Source organism: Oncorhynchus gorbuscha, linkage group LG10 (genome assembly GCF_021184085.1).
Source record: "Oncorhynchus gorbuscha isolate QuinsamMale2020 ecotype Even-year linkage group LG10, OgorEven_v1.0, whole genome shotgun sequence".
NCBI lineage: Eukaryota > Metazoa > Chordata > Actinopteri > Salmoniformes > Salmonidae > Oncorhynchus > Oncorhynchus gorbuscha.
In genome coordinates, this window is record NC_060182.1 from 47,746,376 (window position 1) to 47,761,555 (window position 15,180).

The following is a 15,180-nucleotide window of genomic DNA, read 5'->3' on the forward strand; positions in this document are numbered from 1 at the left end:
AGAAAACTGAATGGGTATGAATGTTGAAAAGCAATCTTGGGCCAAACTAGTAAACTAATATGTTAAGTGGGGGAGTATCATAGATTTTAATTATAGTGTTGTTACCGCAATAGTCAAAACAATTTCATATGTTCTGGGAAATTAGCTGGGTTGAATTTGGTATTTGAGTTCCTTTATGGTTTGCTTTTTAAAAGAGAGGTTGGAATCAAGTATGATGCCATGGCACTTAAAATCAGATACCACCAGGAGCTCTTTACATCAGTAGTTGTTTTTTGAGGAACATGCAGACTGTGTTTTATTTTATTGAGATGTAAACATGAGTCTCTGAGCAATTTTGTCATCTGAATCATTATAGTAGTGAGTTTTTGTGTAGTTTGTTATTTGCGTGAATTTATCACTGTATCATCTGCATACATTGGAACTTCAGTCCTTGTACAGACTAAAGGAAGATCATTAATGGATGTGCTGAACAGTATTGACCTTTGTGGATATCAGTGGGGGGAAAAAACATGTTTATTTTTATTTTTACGATGAGACAGCATCGACTTTTGAAAGATTTTAGATTTGTTTAAAAAAAATCAGGATTGGTTTTTACTAAATTTATATCAACAGGTTGAAATTATTAGGTTGCTGATTAAAAGTCTTTTTAGGAGTTGATTTAACTTAATTAAACATTGTATCATGCATATACCTTGATTTGATTAAAACTTATGATTAATGATTTGAGGTACAGTGGAATTTATCATTAGGTTTGGTTTATAGTTTCACGTTTAGTTTCTGAATCGATGTAGTGTAATGAATACTAAGTGTTTTTGTGTTTTCTCCGGGAAAATTGATATTTCACTGTCTCTCTCTGGAATGTTTCCAAGGACTATACTCTTGGGGAGAGTGAGTGAAATGGAGGCCATAAACTACCACATTGGAGGGGGCCTGGAAGTTTTTGTTGTTTTACACATGCAAATTCTTTTGATAAAGGAATGTTCTGGGAACATGGAAATACAAAAATGTTTGGAACTAGTTGATTATTGTTTGCAAATGGTTTTATATAGTGAAAAACACTGCTTTGAAGGGTTTTGTATGACCTATGACCTTCTGATGACTTTCCATTGTGGCTTGATCACCCGCATTGGAAAGCCATTTGGATAAGAAATGTATGGTCATTTGTAATACTGCTTTCAAAATAATTTGTGTAATTGGTAAATATGTTTCTTAGCCATATTTGTAATTTGGACCACTGTGGAGGGCATTGCTTTTAAGTAAGGGTATGCTGCTTTAAGTCTATTTTCCTATGACCATAGGGGTTAAATATTTTTTCTTTGTGGAGTTTTTTTTCAGTATACTGATTTTAAATTGATTAGGTTTGCTGAAATGTTGTTTTACATTACTCTCATACGGAGAGATGTGTGTAAAACATGGGGGAGGATTCCGTTTTTTGAGGGTTTGAATTGAAGTTACACAACTTAAATGATATGTGAAGGAGTGTATTGTATTGTTGAGTGTATTGTATTGTTGTGTTTGTTTTGTTCTATTCCCGGGGGGTATAGGTCTAATTTCTTGATCCTGGGCTCTACGATGGAGTTGACAGTGAGATGGGGAGTATAAACCAATTTGAAAGAATAGTTTCAATATAATGTTTTGATATTCTCTGTGAAATATGTTTAGATATGTGTATTAAGAATAATTGGTAAAAGTAATAATTTATCATGTAGTCAATGAACGGAACTAAACTGTTGTTCTGATCAGATCTTTCGAGGTTATCGTGAAAAGTGACATCAGACGGTATCTTAATGCATGGAAGAGATCATTTGGACCGGATGGTGTGTGTACCTCAAAACCCCCTCTAACTGTCTGAAGAAGGGTGACAAAGGCGTTGAAGGAGGCTTTCCAAACCACTTCTACCGAGAGAAAAGAACCAAGCCAGAAATTGGTGTACAGTATCAGAACTAAGCTATCAACTGCTTTTCTTTCATGGTTCTCTAATACTGTGATGAGTCCACTTGGAGTGATCATGGAGAAATATCTGTTCTAACATTTTCTTATGATGCTAGTATATTGGTTGACGAATGGACAAGACATGAGTGGTAAAGATGAGACATTGAAATTGGGACATTATCATGGGCCGTCCACTTTGAACTGTAAAGCTATCTGAAGAAAAACGAAGATGCCAGAAGATGCCGTGCCTGAGAGGGGGGGGGGGTTGGTCAACTGTGCCATTAAAATTGTTTATACTTTTGTGGTATCAGGTTGATTGAAGAGGTCTACACCATGTAAATTGTAGAAATTTAGATTAAGAATGCATTGAGATACTGATCTGTATTATAATCATGATTAAAAAAGTTAATAGTAGAATTATGGGATAATTATACTGTATGTAAATATGCTAATATTGATGTGTGTTAAATTTAGGTTTTTACTTTGAGTGATAAGACAAATTTGAATCACTGAGGAATGCTATTCTAAATATTGGTTTGATAAATAGTTGGGTTGTTACTTATGATTTGGAATATGAATGATTTCAATGACCTATTCTCTATTCCTGAGTATATTTCTGAGCATGAGGACTTAGAGGGATGTATGTCCTATATGTAGTGAGGAGGCCATGTGTTTAGACACTGGTTCTCATGTAACTGAAAGAGCATAAATATGTTATGTTTTTATTTTCCTCAAATTGATTATTCTGTGTTATTAAACATTGCAAGTTTGTCTTGTAGAATAAAGGTTGTAAACTTAGTTTCAGAAGGGAGAAAGCTTACAAATAAGCTAAGGTAGTCCCTTGAGAGGGGAATGTTGGGGAATAATCAGAATTGGTTGGTAACATAGGTAAGATGTTTTATATTCATCATATGTTTGTTACTTCTCATCAGAATGTTATTTTTGTATAATACTGTGGCGGGGTTGCAGTTATCTGTTCAATGTCAAGACTAAGTTGCATGGGCCGCAGAGAGGGGTGAGGTCAAGGTGTCATCATGTGTAAACATATATTTTGCTCCACTGTGTCTGTGTGCCAGTCACTCCCTACTTTTCCCATCAGGGAGAGGAGGATGGCAGTGTCTGGAATCATTCTATGCTCCCCGTGAGCTTGTCCAGGATTGGTTGTATTTAGAATTGGTTGTATCTAAATGACAATTTGATATATGCCTGTTGATATGGAGGATTGGTTCATGGTTCTGGGTTTGAGTAAGGAGACAAAGCTGAACGATTTAGTATGTCTATGCTGTCTGACTATGTGTGTTCTTTGCTATTAAAGGATCTCAGTTGCAAGGTAGTGGGGCTCTCAGAGAATTCATTGATAGACACTGAATTGATCTGAGAGTCACAGGGTTGTGATAGAGCTCATATAATTAAAGATGGACTTTGATAACTAACTCTGACTTGTGTGTGGTTTGCGCTCATGATTTGGTAAATAGAGGAAATTTCCACGACAGGTGGTGGAAGCATCATGCTGTGGAGATGTTCTTCAGCGGCAGGGACTGGGATACTAGTCGGGATAGAGGCAAAGATGAACGGAGCAAAATACAGAGAGATCCTTGATGAAAACCTGCTCCAGAGCTCTCAGGACCTCAGAATGGGGCAGTTCACATTCCAACAGGACCACGACCCTAAGTACACAGCCAAGACAACGCAGGGGTGGCTTCTGGAAAAGACGTTGAATGTCCTTGAGTGGCCCAGCCAGAGCCCAGAATTTAACCCAATCAAACCACTACTGGAGAGACCTGAAAATAGCTGTGCAGCAACGCTCCCAAACCAACCTGACGGAGCTTGAGAGGATATGCAGGGGAGAAACTGCCCAAGTACAGGTGTGGCAATGTTGTAGCGTCATACCCAAGAAGACTCAAGGCTGTAATCACTGCCAAAGGTGCTTCAACAAAGTAGTGAGTAAAGGGTCTGAATACTTGTGTAAATGTAATTTTTTATTTGTAATAAATTATCAAGCATTTCTAAAAAACAGTTTTTGCTTTGTCATTTATGGGGTATTGTGTATAGATTGATAAAGGGAAAAAAACAACAATTTAATCAATTTTAGAATAAGGCTGTAGCTTAAAAGAATGTGGAAAAAGTCAAGAGGTGTGAATACTTTCCTGAAGGCCCTGTATATATTCCCAGTCGTGTGAAATCCATAGGTCAGGGCCTAATGAATTGATTTCAATTGACTGATTTCCTCATATGAACTGTAGCTCCGTAAAATCATTGAAATTATGTTACGAATTTGCATGAAATTGCATGTTACGTTTAAATTTCTGTTTCGTATATATTGTATGGCCAATATTTTTAAAAACAATTGCTCAGAGAAAGAGATTTTGTTTAAGTAATGAAAAGGATAGGGCTCAAAACGATTGACACCACTGTTTTCAATGCCTTTCAGTACCTCCTCACCTTACGAGGATACGACACTGAGCCTTTTTCAAAAAAAAAAATATGCAATTGGAGAACACGTTGAGAGTGATTTTAGACCATTCCTATATAAATCATTTTTCCAGATCCTTGATATCTGTCACGTTCGATAGAATAAATGTTGGACCAAGGCGCACATTATTTATTAGAAAGTGAAACTAAGACAAAAACAAACAAACAATAAACTAACAACGAACCGTGACTACAGAGATGCTACGTGCAATAACTCAAAACAATTTCCCATAAACACAGGTGGGAACAAACACTACATAAATATGATCCTCAATTAGAGACAACGATTACCAGCTGCCTCTAATTGGGAATCATACAAATCACCAACATAGAAAAACAAACCTAGATCCCACATAGAAATAATAAACTAGACGAACCTCCCAGTCACGCCCTGACCTACTCTACCATAGAAAATAAGGACTCTCTATGGTCAGGACGTGACAATATCCTTCGTCTGCTCATACGGACTACCCTCTTCAACTCAAACCATATGTTTTCAATGGGGATGAAGTCTGTAGACTGAAAATGTTTGATTGTGTAGTCAATTAACAATTTCTTTGTGGATTTTGATCAGTGCTTGGAGCTATTGTAGGGATGTGCATCTCTCCTTTCATTAACGATTCGATACGCGTCTTGACGCATGGGCTCCGGTACGATACAGTAATAATATTTTTTTGTTTGAAATGATTCGGCACCTGAGCTGAGCCCTTGGGCAGACTGAGCATCTACCACCTCACTATCAGATTAGGGGTGGGGCAAATGTATGGTTTTTGTCCCCCCACTTCTTATCTGAACTCATCACCCACTGATTTCGTTTTTGCAGATTGAAAATGTTTTGAGCTAGTACTATGTCAATATATATGTCTAGAAATTAGCAAGGCATTTAGACAATTAACATAATGCTGTTTTGGATTTTACCCGTCTCGAAAGCAAATGGTTTAGACAGTTATCTGACAGTCATAGGCAGTTACATGCATAAAAGTTTGAACAGAAGGAGAGTACCCATTCATTCAGTCAACAGATGAGATATTCTCAGAAATAATACAAAGAGTTAAAAAAAATATTAGTGAACCGATTAATACGTTTCGAATCAGTTTTCTGACCGATGCATTCTTAATTTTGGATTGGTTTGTGCTCCCACAGACTGATGCACTCATATCTAAAACATTTGATCCTGCACCGATGAGTATCGGTGAATCGTTGCATCTTTATGTTATTGTCTTGCTGGATCATTGCTGCCAAGTGTCAGCCTCCTGGCCAGAGCTCTATTTTCATTTCATCTGACCATAGATAGCACCGCCGGGATAAACGGCACTGGCACTTGGATTGGAACCGGGGCTGTGGTCAGATGACCTGAAATAGAGCTGTTTAGCCATGCTCACCAGTGGTGGGTTTGGCATTGAACAACTTATGCAGAAAATGAGGTACTCCATTCATACCTATGGTGAAATAGGGTGGGGGATCTTTGATGTTATGGGGCTATTTTGCTTCCACTGGTCCTGGGGCCCTTGTTAAGGTTAATTGAACCATGAACATTACCATGTAGTCCACCAGGACGTTTTTGGCAAAACCTGGTTTCCTCTGCCAGGAGGCTGACACTTGGCCGCAAAACAATAGCCCCAACCTAATTGTCAAAGTCGTGTGTATAGGTGGCAGGGAAGTCAGGCGCAGGAGAGTCAAACAGAGTGTAAAATGGAGTCTTTTAATGAATGTCCACGTAACATGCTCCATAACACTAATAAGAACAGAATATTAACAAACATCGGTACGAGGACCCGTTGCGCACCTATACAACAAACACAACACTGACAAAGACATGAGGGGAAACAGAGGGTTGAATACACAACAGGTAATGAATGGGATTGAAACCAGGTGTGTGGGAAGACAAGACAAAACCAATGGAAAATTAAAAATGGATCAATGACGGCTAGAGGACCGGTGAAGTCGACCGCTGAGCACCGCCTGAACAAGGAGAGGCAACGACTTCGGCAGAAGTCGTGACACTAATTGATCACAAAATCTACATTTTGCAATGGTCATCTCAGCCTCTGGTTTTAATTGAAGAGGGCAGTACATAAGTGCATATGAAGGATATCAAGGATCTGGAAAGGTTCTGTATGAATGAATGGTCTAAGATGCCTCCCACTGTTCTCTAACTCATACACCATTTTAGAAAAAGGCTCAGTGTAGTTATCCCTGCAAGGGGAGGGTGCTATAGTATTGAAAATAGGGCTGCTAATCATTTTGACCCACATCTTTTTTTTATTACTTGTTCAACAAAATCTCCAGTAGTGGAAAAAGTACTCAATTGTCATACTAAGTAAAAGTAAAGACACATTCATAGAAAATGACTCAAGTAAAAGTGAAGTCACCCAGTAAAATACTACTTGAGTAAAAGTCAAAGTACTTGGTTTTAAATATACTTAAGTATCAAAAGTCAAAGTATAAATCATTTCAAGTTCCTTATATTAAGCAAACCACACAGCATAATTGTCTTGTATTTTTTAAATTGACGGATAGCCAGGGGAACACTCCAACACTCAGACATAGGTTAGTGAGTTCACTAGATCAGAGGCAGTACGGATCACCAGGGATGTTCTCTTGATAAGTGTGTGAATTGGACCATTTTCCTGTTAAAATGTAACGAGTACTTTGAGTGTCAGGGAAAATGTATGGAGTAAAAAGTACATTATTTTCTTAAGGAATGTATTTAAGTAAAAGTAGCCAAAAATATAAATAGTAAAGTAAAACACTACCTAAGTAGTACTTTATACCACTGAAAATCTCTTTCTCTGTGTAAGTGACTTAGAATATGTGGACAACTACAAATACCTAGGTGTCTGGTTAGACTGTAAACTCTCCTTTCAGACTCACATCAAACATCTCAAATCCAAAGTTAAATCTAGAATTGGCTTCCTATTTCACAACAAAGCATCCTTCTCTCATGCTGCCAAACATACCCTTGTAAAACTGACCATCCTACCAATCCTCGGCTTCGGCAATGTAATTTACAAAATAGCCTCCAATAACCTACTCAATAAATTGGATGCAGTCTATCACAGTGCCGGGCGTTTTGTCACCAAAGCCCTATATTACTACCCACCACTGTGACCTGTACGCTCTCGTTGGCTGGCCCTCGCTTAATACTAAGTCTCCCCTTATCTCAGCTCACTGGTCACCATAGCAGCACCCACCTGTAGCTCGCGCTCCAGCAGGTATATCTCTCTGGTCACCCCCAAAACCAATTCTTCCTTTGGCCGCCTCTCCTTCCAGTTCTATGCTGCCAATGACTGGAACGAACTACACAAATCTCTGAAACTGGAAACACTTATCTCCCTCACTAGCTTTAAGCACCAGCTGTCAGAGCAGCTCACAGATTACGGCACCTGTACGTAGCCCATCTATAATTTAGCCCAAACAACTCCCTCTTCCCCTACTGTATTTATTTATTTATTTAGTTCCTTTGCACCCCATTATTTATATCTCTACTTTGCAAATTCTTCCACTGCAAATCTACCATTCCAGTGTTTTACTTGCTATATTGTATTTACTTTGCCACCATGGCCTTTTTTTGCCTTTACCTCCCTTATCTCACCTCATTTGCTCACATTGTATATAGACTTATTTTTCTACTGTACTATTGACTGTATGTTTGTTTTACTCCATGTGTAACTCTGTGTTGTTGTATGTGTCGAACTGCTTTGCTTTATCTTGGCCAGGTCGCAATTGTAAATGAGAACTTGTTCTCAACTTGCCTACCTGGTTAAATAAAGGTGAAATAAATCAATAAATAAAAATAAGGATAAAATAATACAGTTGTCTCATTTCTTTGAAAATATCAGTATTATTTGCTAATCTTTATCAAGGGTGCCAACAATTATGAACCTGACTGGATTTCAGACTTCAGGTATGACAGGGATAGGCTAGATGTCTGTTGTCCAGAAATCCAACCCCATCATAGTCAGGAGTTGATCTAGCCACTCTCTGACATGCTACAACACCTTCATACACTGGCTGTTCGTGGGGGTTTCGCGAGGGCAAGGCAAGCTTGATCGGGCCGACATGTCTGGGCATGTCAAAATGCCCCCGCTGCCAGTATCAACAATTACTGTTGGCCAAGGATTCAGGAACAAATCGGCTCAGCGGGGTGAATCCCTGCCAGTCTAGGCATGTTCCTTTTGACCCACATATATTTCTGTCTCTCCTTTCTCAGAGCGCAAATCAATAATCGGTGGCGCATCACACCTCTGCTCAGTGAGGCTGAGTGGGAGCCTTGTCAGAGAGTCTGATGGCTGATGACAGGGGGAGATGTCAAAACTCGCCTGATTTGTTCCTCCTGGTTGCCGAAGATCGCTTCCAGTCGAGCTCTGCTGTGTATACGGAAAGATGTTTATGCAAGCGTCTGCTGACTCCACAGAAGTACAGAAGAGCGACAGACTTTCCGGGGGAGAGAGGTACAGAGAGTACAGTTTTGGGTGGATGCGTCTGTATACTTTTGGAGGGCAACAAACTTTGCCCTGATAACGTCAAGGCAAAAAACACGCTGATGCTTCTCGTCGAGGGCTAGGAATGACAAGCCAATCTCGTTTCTCACTGAACAAAATTATAATCTGGGGTATAGAGGAGCGTTTATAGTCCTTTGATATCTTGATATGGCCCCATCCGCAGTATCCCACCCCCAAAAAGATGAGGTTGATGTGTGGCCTCTTTGTGATAAATCTATGACACGAGAAGATTTAAGTAAAAATAGGCAACTGTAATAATGAATTCTGCCTCTATGCCTCTCTGAGTGAGGCGTACTGTCAAGAACACAGGGAAAGCTTCAACTGTTTTTTTCTCCTCAGTTTTTCATCAAAGTGGAGATTGTGGACATAGGGGAGGGGATGAGGATCTTTCGAAACTGCTACAGAGAAAGTTTTGTCACATCTTTTGAGAGGCAGAAGTGTTCTGGGATGAGGGTAAGTAATCCTACAATCACCTTCATTGCAGAAACCCTCTCAATCCTCGATCAAATCACTTTTCAACTCAAACACCCATGTCTGCTGGTAGAGTATCCTCCAGGGGACACTCTCGGTGACAAACGCCAAATTGAAGGGTTCACAGCTGGTGTATTCATTACTGCCAGGAGAGGTGTGTGGTAGACAGCTCGCTAGATGAATCCAGACTGTAGGTAGCTCAGGTTTTCCATTTGGTTTTCTTGTTTTTGTCTTTGTGGCCCAATTTCGTCCAGATACATTTTGTTTGAGGGAGAGTAGACCTCTCTGTCACCTGTTGGTCATCACTTCACTTGAGGGTTCACTGACAAGAGGTGGCAAGACAAATGCCAGGACCCGACCAACTGGTGCTCTTCTTGCTTGAGTCACTGGCTTGAAAGCCATAATATCAAATATAATAGTAAAATCATAATCATATTATAATCATAATCATATCATAATCAACACCATAGAATATGCCATTATAGCAATCGGACTGTCAAATAGGAACCTTACAACACGTTTAATAGGAAAAATAGCAAAGACCAAGGCAGAGAGCCAGAGAAGTGTGTGTATACAATATGCAAACTTCTCTCATTATAAACATGACACTGACAACTGTGGCTACCTAACCGCAGCTCTATGCAATAGACCCTTCCCCAAAGTCCAACCCGTGTTGTTCTACGTCGCGCGACGGACTGAGGCTCTCTGTGGCTGGGACACAACTGTCTTGTTATTATCTGGAGACGACAGGCACTAATTATTGTGTACCGAGCGCTTTGAGCTGCAGCAGAGAGAGACTAATTAACGGGTGCTTTGTGACTCACTTTTTTGTGACTGGTGATGAGCACTCATTTATTGGGTAGGTTCTGCTGTCTAACTGTAGGTGGTGGGCTACATAAATACTGTGCAACTGCTCTCGGCATGCGATGCAACGACAGCAGAACCTCAGTGGCCTTCTATAGGCTTTCTAGTTCTGATCTACCAGTAGAAAAACACCTATCCAACTCTCCTCACTAACTAGGAGAAATCGTCTGCATAATAACAAGTTCAGAGACGAACATATGTAAAAAAAAATCTTCAATATCTTCACTCTGATTTTGGTTAATTAAGTATGTGGGAGTGTGACCTTGGAACTGAGGACAAGTTCAGTGGAATGGCCTCCTTCTGTAGAACAGATTTGACTAATGGTGGAGCTATATACAGTGGTGAGAACAAGTATTTGATACACTGCCGATTTTGCAGGTTTCCCTTTTGCAGGTCTGTAATTTTTACCATAGGTACACTTCAACTGTGAGAGACGGAATCCAGAAAATCACATTATTATTATCACATCATATTTGATCACCTACCAACCAGAAAGAATTCCAGCTCTCACAGACCTGTTAGTTTTTCTTTAAGAAGCCCTCCTGTTCTCCACTCATTACCTGTTTTAACTGCACCTGTTTGAACTCGTTACCTGTATAAAAGACACCTCAATCAAACAGACTCCAACCTCTCCACAATGGCCAAGACCAGAGAGCTGTGTAAGGACATCAGGGTTAAAATTGTAGAGCTGCACAAGGCTGGGATGGGCTACAGGACAATAGGCAAGCAGCTTGGTGAGAAAGCAACAACTGTTTGCACAATTATTAGAAAATGGAAGAAGTTCAAGATGACGGTCAATCACCCTCGGTCTGGGGCTCCATGCAAGATCTCACCTCGCAGGGCATCAATGATCATGAGGAAGGTGAGGGATCAGCCCAGAACTACACGGCAGGACCTGGTCAATGACCTGAAGAGAGCTGGGACCATAGGCTCAAAGAAATCCATTAGTAACACACTACGCCGTCATGGATTAAAATCCTGCAGCGCACGCAAGGTCCCCCTACTCAAGCTAGCGCATGTCCATGCACTTCTGAAGTTTGCCAATGACCATCTGGATGATCCAGAGGAGGAATGGGAGAAGGTTGTGTGTTCTGATGAGACAAAAATAGAGCTTTTTGGTCTATACTCCACCTGCCGTGTTTGGAGGAAGAAGGTTGAGTACAACCCCAAGAATACCATCCCAACCGTGAAGCATGGAGGTGGAAACATCATTCTTTGGGGATGCTTTTCTGCAAAGGGGACAGGACGACTGCACCGTATTGAGGGGAGGATGGATGGGGCCATGTATCGCGAGACCTTGGCCAACAACCTCCTTCCCTCAGTAAGAGCATTGAAGATGGGTCAACATCCCGAAACACACAGCCAGGGCAACTAAGGTGTGGCTCCGTAACAAGCATTTCAAGGTCCTGGAGTGGCCTAGCCAGTCTCCAGACCTGAACCCAATAGAAAATCTTTGGAGGGAGCTGAAAGTCCGTATTGCCCAGCGACAGCCCCGAAACCTGAAGGATCTGGAGAAGGTTCTGTATGGAGGTGTGGGCCAAAATCCCTGCTGCAGTGTGTGCAAACCTGGTCAAGAACTACAGGAAATGTATGATCTCTGTAATTGCAAACAAAGGTTTCTGTACCAAATATTAAGTTCTGCTTTTCTGATGTATCAAATACTTATGTCATGCAATATTATGCAAATGAATTACTTAAAAATCAAACAATGTGATTTTCTGGATTTTTGTTTTAGATTCCGTCTCTCACAGTTGAAGTGTACCTATGATAAAAATTACAGACCTCTACATGTTTTGTAAGTAGGGAAAACCTACAAAATCGGCAGTGTATCAAATACTCGTTCTCCCAACTGTACAAGCCTTTGATTTCAGGACAAGTTCAGTGGAATGGCCCCCTTCTGTAGAACAGATTTGACTAATGGTGGAGCTACATTCAAGCCTTGGATCTGGAGCATCTACCACCATGTCCCCACAGGACAACATTCAGCAAGTAATGTGAGAGTGGCTAGTGTATTAGGGCCATCTCTAATTGGCCCACTATTCTCACCAGAAACTAAATGACCCGCAGACACTGTGTCCCTCAGAGCCAACTGAAGACCACAGACGGCTACTGCTGCTCCTTTATGTTTCCATAAAAACAATCCTTTGCCGCTGACTGAGAGCCTACACAACTATTGGAAATGTAAATAAGGCTGGCAGCAGAGCCTTTTAAACGCTTGACTAGTGCAGAAACAAACTGCGCCCTTCAGACAAGCCAAAACTTCCATATGAGCGCGGCGGCGATCGATAAGAGCCACCGTTTTCTGAGGGAAAATGCAGAGGGAGGGGGAAAGATGCATTGCCTCACTTGACTGCCCTCAGTTTCTCACCAGCACATACTTAACTTGGCTCGGTGACAAGTAAAGCTCTTCTCCTGGAAAGAGAAATCACTTGTCGAAGCAATCTCGTGTGTCATTAAAAAGTAAACAAATATCTTCGGCGGTTCATGATGCTGCGTGACTGGACCTTTGGAGCATCTCGCTTTTGATGGAGGGAAAACCGGAGACATCTCTCTCCTCTCAACAGGTATTAAGGTGAGGCGAAGTTGAGGAACGCTTCAATCAAGCTCAATTACTCAGCAGGCGTATACCGCGGACACTATTTCACATCGACAAAAGTAATTGTCATGGCTCAGCGAGACAATCATATCTGTTGTCTAAAGCCGCTATAAAGTGATACATTTTAACACAACAGCTCCCTTTCTCACAAACAGCTTTTGCCAATGGCCAACGTCTGAAGCTAGTGATTGAGCAATTATTGGACAGATTTGTCTAGCCCCCAGCAGTGCTTTTATTCACAGCATCTGTAGATAGAGGCTTGGATCATGAGCCAATCTTTGGCTTTGTAGCCCCTACACTGTGTGTAAAGCTACACATCTCAGAACTACCAGGAGTCCACTGGTCTGTACCAAACAGTGTTTCACGAGCTTGTAGCATTTACATCAGTTATCCAGAGCAACTAACAAGAGCAATTATGGTTCAGTGCCTTGCTCAATGGCACAGGCAGATTTATCACCTCGTCGGCTCGGGGACTTAAACCAGCGACCTTTCGGTTACTGGCCCAATGCCATTAACTGCTAGGCTACCTGCCACCCTAAATATTCATGACGGAGCTAGAAACCAGCTGTTTCCCTCCTATTAAAGAGTGTGGAGATCCGCCATTTGCCAATAAATGAATGGCTCTCGTAGCACGCCCAGCAAACAACTGAAACAATAGCCCTGCATAGAGATTCCCATCTGTGGAATTAGGCCGGAAAGCGAGGCGTATGTCAGGACTGGGCGTAGTGGAACAACTGGAACCTCCGTGTGTCCCTGGCCTACATTTGGCAACAGCTAACGGGAGGAGAGGAGTGAGGTTCTGAATAGGGAAGAAGGAAGAACTACTAGTATTACTGAGTCGTGAGGCTGGAAACACTCTAGTCTAGCAGGTAAGAGACACATTAAGTTATCAAAGACCAGAAGCGGCGACGTGTCTCCCATGCTACGTTGGTGGTGGTCCAAACTGAAAGCATCAGCCTTCAGAGAGGTGAAGAAGCTCGCTTCAAAGCCAGAGAGAAGTGAAGTCATTATTGGTAGGGTGCCAAAACGATGTGATCAGCCGGTGAAGGTAGGGTAATGTTAGTGAGAGAATTCCCAGAGGACTTACCGTCAGGAGGCTGGGCTGGTGTGAAGTGAACAGGTTTGTCTGGAGGAGATAAAAGAGAGAGAGGGAGTTAGAAAGGGTTTTTTAGTTATGGGAAGACTGAAGGACTTTCCCATGGGGTGAGCCACAGTAATTGAGTTGCTCCAAAAAAGAGCAGAGATGATACTTCTCTGGCTTGGGTTTATCGAACAGGTTCTAATGGAGTATCTGAGTGATGAGAGGTCCAATAGAGCTCACCAGAATGAACAATAATCATTTGTATTTTATGAAGAAACGTACTCAGGTATTGTTTCATTATTATCCTAGTAACCCTTTTCACGAATACATTTAAAAGAAATACCTCAAATAGGCATATGATGAATGAAATATCCATTGAGGAGGACAACCTCTACACAGCAGAAAAGATTGGATCCCATCCCACCCCCATGTAGGGTTTTTCTTTCCAAATCGGTGAGTTAGCTAATTGTCTTCTCCCTTATCCATGGTCCTGCTGCAATAATGCATGTGTTATGTACTGTTATAGTCAAATAGGGGGGGGTCATTTCTATTTCAACTCCAGTCAATTCAGGATTTACACTGAAATTCAAATTCCAATCGTCTTCACTCAGAAACATGTTGAACTGGAATTTGGCGTACTTTCTGAACTGAAATTGAATTGTGTGTATTTCTTCCATGAAAATATTATTTTTTAATTTCTTTCCCTAAGTTTCCTTGTGCCATTGAAATGCTCCGTTTGATTGTGTGGGTGTCGATACAAATGATTACATATTTACATACACAGCGTTGATTGACGTATAGGATCGTCTAGACTCTGCATACCCATTTAAAAGTAGGATACATATGTAAATAAACAATGAATGTTCACTGGTTAGAAAATTCAGATCAGATTGTGATGTCATGATCTGGGCCAAAAACTCCATCACACCTGAACAGGTTGAAACTCCAGGCATTTTTTTTACAAACAGCTCTTTCACAATTTCAGAGTGTTGTTTGGACCTCATAGTATGGAAATATCAAGCAAAGAACAGGAAATTACTTAAATGAACTGTCCCTTTAATCAAGATCTAATGCAATATTCTATTTTAATTATACTCTCGACAGTTTTAAACGCCTTCAGTGTTAAACTGTATTTGACTGGGTGTTGATTCGTCTTGAACCTTCTGCTCAGACAACACATCTGACACAGGATTCTAGTACTCAGAAATAGCCTGGAATGTCTAATGCACATGACACTGAATAAAGCAGTGCTGAAAATG

The 15,180-nt window shown here is 40.9% G+C and overlaps 1 protein-coding gene across 1 annotated transcript in view; it reads right to left on the reverse strand.

Annotated features, from left to right (window-relative positions):
- LOC124046196 (agrin-like) overlaps window positions 1-15,180 on the reverse strand; it is a 516,157-nt gene that overhangs the window by 316,334 nt on the left and 184,643 nt on the right. Inside the window, 1 exon segment of the mRNA XM_046366308.1 lies at window positions 13,928-13,966. Within this exon segment, the coding sequence (XP_046222264.1) occupies window positions 13,928-13,966 (39 nt within the window).